This window comes from Chaetura pelagica, unplaced genomic scaffold, assembly GCF_000747805.2.
Source record: "Chaetura pelagica isolate M959 unplaced genomic scaffold, ChaPel_1.0 scaffold207, whole genome shotgun sequence".
Taxonomy (NCBI): Eukaryota; Metazoa; Chordata; class Aves; order Apodiformes; family Apodidae; genus Chaetura; species Chaetura pelagica.
Window position 1 is genome coordinate 2,028,434 of NW_009953929.1, and position 10,183 is coordinate 2,038,616.

Below are 10,183 nucleotides of genomic sequence, written 5' to 3' on the forward strand. Positions count from 1 at the left end.
ACTCTTTCTCCATCTTCCTTAGCTCCAAACCCTCTGAAGATAGGAGACCTGCTTCTGTGTTTCTGAAACAACAGTGCTGTGATACACAAGAGCTGAGTTACTTGGGCACTTTGGCAGAAAATTAATTTCTAGTTTCAGTCACAAAAGCAGAGCTGCCAGTAGCACTAGCTGACAGGCTCAAATACGTTGAAGTGCTGCTTAGCCTTCAAAATGAAACCCTGCGTTTTGCCTTTACAAACCTTTCTTTAGCTCAGGGAATATCAAAACCATTTGCTTCTGTTTGTTCAGTTCCTCTTAAGCTACAGGAGCATTATTGCAACCTGGAACTAGTCTGTATTCACCCACACATTGGCAATAGTCATCTAATAGTCATGAGGTGGTGATGCCTTTAATCAAAACCTTGTATGATTCAGGAAATGTAATCTAGAAGTCAGAATCTCTTGAGAGTTTTTACATATCAGGTGGCAACCCCCCTGGGATGCACAGAGAAAGATCAGACCAGCAGTGCTCACCACACCAGGTTTTACAGCACAAAGTAACAACACCAATTTACACCACACATGTACTCAATGCATCCACTCCTCAACTTATCTTCCTGCCACAACTGATGGTGGAAGGGTTTGGCAGTTGCTGTTAAGTGAAATGACTCCTCTTGCACTATACCACATTACTTCGCTTTGCTGCCCAGAGGTTGCTGGAGAGGCTATGGAGCAAAAAAGACTTTCCACATGCATTAAAACCAAATTATTCTGATAGATGGAGGAGTATGAAACATGGAGATGAAGGCTCAGAGATAGATCTCTTCACCTCTCATAAGCAATGAAATTTTGCATAAGGCTTTTGGCTGAAATGTGCCAAACTGGAATTCTGAAATTATTTAAACTTGGTTTAGATACAGTGCATTCAGATTACTGTTTAAAGAAGAAACTTCACTGAAGTGAGAAATATCAGAAATGCTTCTGCCATGCTCCATTCTGATTTTCAATACACTCAGGGGGGGAATGGATTGCATTTATTCTGAAGTCAAAGCAGAAGATGGTTTTCTACTTTGGGAAGGAAGGCATGGAAGAATGGCAAGGGAGGAGCAAAACTGTGAAGCAAAAACCAAGCTTTTGGTAAGAATCAGAAAGGAGAAAAAAGCAGTATCAGAATATCTTGATGTGTGGTGGCTTGCCCTCAAAACTCAAGTCTTAGCAAAGTTTAATAGTAGTGTGTCTAATTAATTTCAGATGAGAAGAAATGGCATTTTCCAGTTGGCTTCCCTCTTTTCTTACTACTGAACTCTTTCTCTCTTACTCAGCCTTTGCCTCTACAGGTCTCCTTCTCCCCTTTGCCTCTCCCAGTGGCTCTTTGGCAGCACTTTCAGCTGGCTGATGTTCTCCACAGGCCTGTTTTCTTTACAGCTCCCTTCCTCACTCAGTGTACCTCTTATAAGGCATAATTGTTTCCAAGCTAAATCAATACCCCTGTGTTAGCAGCCAAAGGCCTGAAATGGACTCTGGACTCAGCTATATGCACTTAAATCCGGATCAGCTTTACTCAGAGAATCCTGTAATGAAAAATAAAGCCCAGCCTGGCTCAGTGTGCAGCCAGTGGTGAGTTAATACCAGTGAGAGGAAAGGGCTGTGGACTGGCACTAATATTGTTTTCCAAAGGCATGAGTTTCATCTACTGTTCCTTTGTATGCTTCTTGAACCAGCTGCAGCTCACCACACTCAGCAGAAGACAACCAGTCTACCAGAGCCTGAGCCAAGGACAGTGCATGGATGTTAAGAAGACAAATGCTGCTGTGGCCACCCTGCTGTACATGCCCCAGCCACAGGCTCTCTGGCTGCCCTGTGCAGCGCAGGTCTGTGCTCCAGCTGTGCTGCCCACAGGCACACACTCCTGGTAACGCAGAGCAAACCCCTAAGCCATGCTGGGAGCATGCATGACACTTCACAGGTAGGTTTCTGCATCCTTCTGGTTCATATGTACTGCCTGCACTGCCCAAATCTGCCTCCTGCAAGCTGTGGGCAGCAGTACCACTAATGGAGACATGTTTCAGTAATAGAGCTTGAGCTGCGTGGGACAACACTTCTCTGCTAAGATATGGCAGCAGGCAGGATCACTGCTTCCACTTCACTTCTGGAGATACTAGCTGTCAACATAACCTACTCATACAGCCTGGTCAGTATAGTGCCAGGGGCAGTCACACATCCCATTACCAAAACGTTGCTGTTGGAAGCAAAAGATCAAATTATTTGACCCGAGTTATGAGTCTGGAACTACTTGTGCAGCCCAAGATGTGCACAGAAAAACAGAAATACAACCAGAGGCTGCTGGTCACAAATATGTGACCAAATGTGTGTTTTCTATTTCTGTCCAGTACTACACTGTTTACTGACAGCACAAAATACCTCTATACATTCTCTGTGAAATACATTTCAAAGCATTTTACTGAAGTCTTAAAAACTGCAAAGATATTACTGTGATTATTTTAGATGGTTCATCCTATGCCTAGCACTTGCAATTTCAATCTGTGTTCATCTCTATTTTTACAGAGTTTATCTTGTCTTTAGAATCTATTAAAGTATTTTAAATTGTTATAAACAGAGGAAAGCAGACAAACATAAATGCAAGATCTGCACTCATGGCTGATGTGGTGTACAAGGGCATTATAATAAATAAATACCCTAAACTTCCTATAACCATAGCTCACCCAATTCCAAAATCCCAGACCAGCCAGATAACTGGGGTTTTTTCTGAACTCTCCTACCTTCCTCTTCGGAAGATCCAAGGGGCAAAACTATAAAGGGAAACATGGAAAGCTGGCACTTGCTACATCCCATCAGAGCTAGAGCCAAGCAGAACTGCAGACAGAGCATCATAAGCAAAACTGCAACAAATCAAGCATGTGTGCATAGATATTTTTATAAATGTCCTTATTACACAAAGTAGCATGGCTGCAGATGGACAATGCCTGAAAAACCTGAAGTGTTTTGTTTTTTTCTTCTGTGCATTTGTTTCTCTTTGACCTAAAGAAAGGCAGAGTAACTTGATTAAAGACAAGATGGCAATCTTCTCTCCCAAGAAGCAGTTTCAACATGCATCATATATTGTGATTTTCGTGAAATGCATAAAATTACAAAGCCTTCCCAAAGCACTCCCAAGAACTACTACTTACAGTCTTTTCTGTGCTCCTTTAATTCATACTCTACTCTTTCAGGTACACACTGCTTACAAATAAATAGATTGCTTCTCAAAAAAAAAAAAAAAAAAAAAAAAAAAAAAAAAATATATCCTATTTAGGAGGATGTTTTCATTGTTTTGAGTCCACACTCTTCATCTGCTGTCATCAAAATTTAGTTGACAGATTCATAATAATTCCATTCCACATACTGTCATACTACACACATTGCTGCAACACTAATAAGAACTGAAAGCAATATAAAACATTGTTGCTTAGAGTACTGAAATCAAGTGGAGAAGATTTTCTCAGAGGAAGAACACTGTTTTTAATGCCTTCTCTTTTTCAACCATATGCACACTTCAAATTGAAATGCTTTAAAGTATGAAAATAGATCTGCAGCTTTGGGTCATTCTCTTCTGTATTTAAAATACTATACCAAGAGCCATAGCTGCTGCCTAAACTGTGACTGTTTATAACCAAACCAAAGGTATATCAGCAGAGAAGAACAAACACTGCTCTGAAGAAGACAGATGGAATCCATCCCTTCTATGCTGCTCAGCTCAAACAGTGCTGAGCTCCTGGCCTCCGAAGGGAAGAGCTGATAAAGGCCCTGCAGGTACCACCAGAGCTCTTGTGCAGTCACAGAATCATAGAATGGTTAAGGTTGGAGAGGACCTTAAAGATCATCATGTTCCAGCCTCCCTGCTTTGAGCAGTGACACCTCATACCAGAGCAGGTTGCACAAAGTCTCATCAAACCTGGCCAAACCTCCAGGGAGGGGGCATCCACAATCTCACTGGGCAACCTATTCCAGTTCCTTATTAACTCTCATAGTGAAGAATTTCTTCCTGATGGGTGACCTAAATCTGCCCTCTTTCAGTTTAAAACCATTACTCCTTGTTGTATCACTACCCTCCATGGTGAAAAGCCCTTCCCCAGCTTTCCTGAAGGCCCTCTTCCGTACTGGAAGATGCTCTAAGGTCTCCCTGGAGCCTTCTCCAGGCTGAACATCCCCAACTCTCTTAGCCTGTCTTCATAGCAGAAGTGCTTCAGCCCTTTGATCACCTTCGTGGTCTTTCTCTGGATGAAGGCAAATTAAGCGACAAAGATAACAAGAACAGTTGCAAAAATGGCTCTGAAATAGAATTGCATTTTGTGCATCACTTACTACGTTCCCTCTTCACACTAATGTTATTCACTTATTCAAACATGGGCCTGTTTCTGTTCCCACTGAGGTCAAGCACTGAAGTGGAAGTTGATGAAGGTCAAATAAAGCCACATACATTTATTTTTGTTGCTTAAAAACACATTGCACATTGTAGTTTCTGACTTGAACTAAAAGACAAATATTTTAAATATTTCTTTTGAACTTTACAGCCCTAGGTAGTCTCGTTTTACAAAGACAATCCCTCCTCCAAGACAACAGAAGAGAACACCCTTCTCTGCCCAGAGTTGAACTTCTTGACAACCTTCAAAACTACTCCAAGTCCTTCCCAATTTGGATACACACAGACACATTCCCCTCTACAAAAAAAACACCCCCAAAACACTAAATCATGAGTTGGAGATCTTGCAGTTCTGAGGGTTGCCATCACTGATAGTACTTGGTACACATTTTACACATTTTCAGTAGGAAAGTGCATAGAAATGAAGAAATGAGTGCACTGAGTTATTTCAACTAGAAACATAAAATTCACACAGATCATGCAAAGCTTAAGAGACACAACAAGGGAGGTAAATTTCAGCATTAGATGAGAACAATTCTCAAAGCCGTGCAGTGCTTCTGCTGCTTTTAGAAGACTAAGTGACTGGAGAAGCAGCTCAGGCAGCGCCCCAGCCCCGCCTGTACGTCAGAGCAGAACAGCCACCCTGCAGCTGTGCAGCAGGGGAGGTTCTCTTACTACTTCTGTCACTGGAAGGAGCAGAGAAAACCTCTGAAATCTGTCTCTTTTCAGAGATTAAAAACTGAATATTGTCACCTTGCTGGTGCTGTGTTTAACCTAACACATCTATTCAAATTACAATTTTTTAACCAAAATGCAAAACATTTTAGCCCATTTTTGTGTAGCTGTTTACTAAGGGCAGGTGGGAAGGGGGTGCAGAGGAGGATCATATTCTCAAATATCTTCCTTTTCTTTTATCTTCCTCACACATTTTAGCTGCGATGGTTCATGATAAATCACATGAGAAAACAAAGAATGAACTACTAGATTTAAGTTCAACTTCCTTTCAAGTCTCAAGTTCCAAAAGCAGTCACCCTAAATATTACTGCCCCCACTCCAAACCCTGTGCACTAAATTTTCTTCCCTCAGGCATCTTCCTTCTCTCTTTTTTTTTTTTTTTCTTCAGAAACAGCACATAGAGTCACTTGCATTCACTCTAGACTCAAACCTCAACATCTCATGGACTTACCTACTCTTACAGACTCTTAGAGGTACAGAAAACAAAGTGGCCTTTTAAATGCAGAGTCACCAAACACACTGATTCAACTTGTACATCTAGTTAGAGGTTGTTTGGATATTTATTTTGCCTGTCTCTGGCAACTCCCAGGATTGTGTCCAAGCAAAACTGACACACAGTATTCATTGACAAAGAATTTCCAGTTCTGTCTTCCTGACATCTTTCCCTGCTCTGTGGATCCAGCCAAGATCTAAACCTGATTATTAATCTGTATTGCCTAAGGATAACACCAGATTTCTAAACTGACAAACTGAAGAGGAAAACATTTTCTGTGAATAAACACATCAATTTTCACTTTCTGCAAAGACCAGAATGCTAGATATACCTGCTGTGATGTCTGAACGTTTCATGTAGTGATTGGTAGGTGGCCAGTTAGGCAAAAGCTGGAGGCTGTACTTGGGCCTTCTTCCTTTTTTCTCCTGGAGTGCACCCACATCTCCCACTTGGAGTGCCACTGGCAAAGCACAGTTCCTACAAGAGTATCCTACAAGAATGTTCCCTTTCAGGGATTAACAAAGGAAAACAGCACATGCCTACAGAGCTTTATACTTTGTGGAAGTATTTTAAGGTAAAGTGCTGTTCTCCCTGCTGCAGGATTACTTTACATATCAAGGCAACCTTGACATTTTACTTTTATCATAGAATCCTAGAAAAGTTTGGGTTGGAAGGGACTTTAAAGATCATCTAGTTCCAAATCTCCTGCCACAGGCAGGGACACCTCACGCTAGACCAGGTTGCTCAGAGCCCCATCCAACCTGGCCTTGAACACTTCTAGGGATGGGCCATCCACAACTTCTCTGGGCAACCTGTTCCAGTGTCTTATCACTTTCACTGTGAAGAATTTCTTCCTAACGTCTAGCCTAAATCTCCCCTCTTCCAGTTTAAAGCCATTAACCTTCACCCTATCACCCTTGTAAAAAGTCATTGCCCAGCTTTTTTGCAGCCTCCCTTCAGGTACTGGAAGGTCTGCCTGGAGCCTTCTCTTTTACTTCACATGGGACAGGCAATCTTACAAAAACAAACAGCACAGCCTAGAGTCTTTAAGAAACGATTCAAAAAGGTGGTGGTTTATCTGCTGAAATCCCTATCAAATACTAACCCTCTCAGTAGGGAGCATATAACCAGTGGCATATAAGCTGCAAAGAGGAGGACTACTTCATATGAAGGCATGAAAGGATAAATTGTTGGATCTTCACCTGACAGGAGCCCACAACCTCTGGTGATTGCACCCAGGCATGTAAGTATATTTCAGATATTCTTCATTATAGGATTGCCTTGTCTCTCCTCTTTCAGCACCGCAATCACTCACTGCTCTCAGACATGAAAATTCAGTAATCTTATTGGGATCAGTTTAGCACTTGGCATCTGTACAATGTGCATAATGACACTGTGAACTAAACACTCTTTGCTTGTCTACACAGTTGTCTCCACGGTATTATCCAGACAAACTCCAGTGATCTACAACAGACCCAGGGGAAAAAACAATGTTATGACTGTAACATATGCTTTATTAAGGTCCAGTAGCCTCCAACCCTCTTTATCATGTTGCTCTTTCAAGTAACATGAATTCTGGAGGAAACAGGACCATCCATCTCTGACACAGAAGTGCTCCGAGGCAGCACTTCGTTCTCAGCTTGCCAGGTCTCCACATCATGACTAAACCTAACTGCAAAGCTCAATGGCAAATTATTCTAGATAGTTACATGATTACCTGTTTCTATACACATTCAGAAGAGACAAAGACATGTGAGGGAAGATCATTTTGCAGAGCTTTCCTGCAAAGTACCTGCCTGCACCTACACTATCCTTGTGACAGGGCTGAACTGCTTGTCTTCTTCTCAAAGGATCGAGGGGGAAAAAATGATCCCACAGATCTTCTTGGCAAGGGCAGCCTTTTTTATGTGACAAAGACCAGTTAACTGTTGCTATGGGAAACAAAGTGCCCATTACTTTGATAAGTGGATGTGTCTGAGATTGGGAGGGGATCCCTAAAAGCCCACATCTAACATCAGTAACAGACCATCTGACTGTCAGATCAGCATGCCTCTCCTTTGGGTACCCCTAGCTCTAGGGAGTGTTGGACAGCTTCCACAGCTCCCTCCACACTGTGGTAGAGCTTCACTTCACTGAAAGCCCAGGAACCTTTGCTGTAGATCTTGGAGCACTGCTCTCCCAGGATTTATCACATGAACAACTGCAAATCAAGCTGCTGATAACTGCATCTGGGTTTGGGGAGGCTGGTACATTGTTTGCTGCCATGACACCCAAGACTACACTTTTCTTCCAAGGACTGAAACAACTTGCATAAATGATTCATACTCAGACATGCTACGACTTCTTTCAGACCCTTCTCACTTCATTATGCTTGAAATTACTACCAGGAAGTAGAAAGTTATTTAGATGCTGTTGAGGTTATTTATTTAACCATAACATGGAAGCGAAAAGAAAAATAAAGTTTGGTTTTATAAATACAGGATTTTGAAGCAAAAGAAGTTTAAGATCAGCTTCATAATAATGAAAACCATCCCCTTCCTCCTTATGACCATTAGCCTCCCTCACACACTGGATAATACCCTCAGCTGAGGGTCCTAGATGCTGTAGTTGCCATGACTGTACCACACATCTCTGTGGGCAGCAATGCTCTCTTCAAACCACTGCTAGATCTCGACAGCTATTACATTCCCTAATGTTACCATCACCCACTTACAACTAAGTTAGTGTTCTGTGTAATAGGGTGCAGTGTCAGGGGGATGCACTTTGGACTTTATCATAACACAGTTCATATGAACAACAAACAATCTCTACCACTCAAACTATATACTCAAGTGCCCTTACAAACTGACAAAAGTACTATCTGCAGTGTCTTGGTAACATTTTTATCAAGTGAGAGCCCTGAAGTACCAAATCATTGCTACCTCAGACCCAAACTGCTCTAGGGTTCTGGAAACACTCACCATATGTGTATTTGGCAAGGAAGAGCAGGAACTAAGCAGTAAGTGCATTGCTCATTCTGAAGCAGTGATTTACAATCAGGAACAACCCTGTCATTTATTCATAATAAACCTATAATGCTTATTATATTGCCACCACAAAATAAAAATAATCCAATTCAATTCAGAAAGAAAATGACTCTCAAAGATTAAGAGCCTTTCAAGCCCCCTTCATTAAAGAACAGAGACAACTCAACAAACCGGAAAGCAGTGATCCAGCAAACATTTTACTGCTGCAACCAGTTTACAGCAAAGATAGATGGGAGTTTATTTGCATATAACTTGATACAAATTCCAACTGCATCCTGGGTGAAAGTAAAGGGTTTTTGTTTTGCTTGGCTTTTGGATTTGTTTTTGTTTTTATGATGAACAGACATAGTAAACATTTCCTAAGCTGTCTGAATTCCAAGGCTGAAATAAAACATAAGCACACTACCGGCTCCAGTGCTGTCTATCTGACATATAGCAACAAAACCCAGCAACAATTAAACAACAAGACATTTACTTTATCTAGAGCTTATTTGTAACTCACAGCTTCACCTATAAAGTAATATTTCAGCTCTGCTTCACAACTGAGACAGCAAATCTACCAGCAAATTAACCTACTGTGACAAACAGCCTGTCTATTATCTCTTTCTATGAACACAGCTAAAGGAAAAAAATATATTCACATAACATCTGTAATGATGATTCTGTCACCTCTGCCAATTAAAGTATACCGTACCATTATGATGAGAGTCCTGGGTCTGCTCATTTCATCATCACTATCCAGTGGCAGGATTTCATGTGACAACTCCTCTTGCCGTCGTCGCCCGCAGATATGTGGACAGTTCCTCTGTACCACAGAACGAAAGGCTTGGAGCAGAACAATGCTGGCAGCACAACCCATATCTGCATCCTGAAGCCTACAAAATAACTTCTATGTTTATGCTGTGTTTGAAAAACAGTGGCTCCTTGTCCCTGAAAACAGCCTACAGTGCAGCTGCAGCCAGCTCGCTCTCCAATCACTTCCTTGAGCCCTGATCATCTGATCACAACCAAATAGCTTGGATGCAGACAGAGGAAAGATTTGATCCACTGAAACACACGCAATATTACGATGCTTTTCTCTCTCCCTCCCTGCTTCTGAATTCACATGAGAAAACGTGCTCCCTCTCTTGTACGATCAGCCGCCTCCTCTGATTCCAGTTTCGTGGAACTGAAAGTATTAAAATTCCTAGTTTGAAAGAGGCAGCTGTTCATTAAACGCACACAGAGGCATCCACAACAACTGGCAGCATCAGTTTAAATACCTTCTTGAAAAAGTCATATGTAGCAAAATAGCAAACATCTGAAAAGTTATTAGCTCTCATTATCGGCACTGCTGTTTTTAAAATACTTAGCCTTAGGGTGTTTTGCCACAAAAAAAAAAAAAAAAAAAAAAAAAAAAAAAAAAAAGAGAGACATAGTTAAGCTCACTGAGGGATTTGGGCTGTAATATTTTCACTTCCTTGCATTTTTCTGAAGCACAGTTAGCTCATCTGAGCTGTAAACGTAACAAGTGGTAAAAAAAAAAAACAAC

At 41.4% G+C, this 10,183-nt stretch overlaps 1 protein-coding gene across 1 annotated transcript in view; it reads right to left on the minus strand.

Moving 5' to 3' along the window:
• The window catches only part of DOCK10 (dedicator of cytokinesis 10), a 127,779-nt gene extending 118,268 nt beyond the window's left edge, over nucleotides 1-9,511 (minus strand). Inside the window, exon 1 of the mRNA XM_010001659.1 lies at nucleotides 9,347-9,511. Coding sequence (XP_009999961.1) covers nucleotides 9,347-9,511 — 165 coding nt within the window. The remainder of the gene's footprint in view (nucleotides 1-9,346) is intronic.
• Between the last annotated feature and the right edge of the window lie 672 nt (nucleotides 9,512-10,183).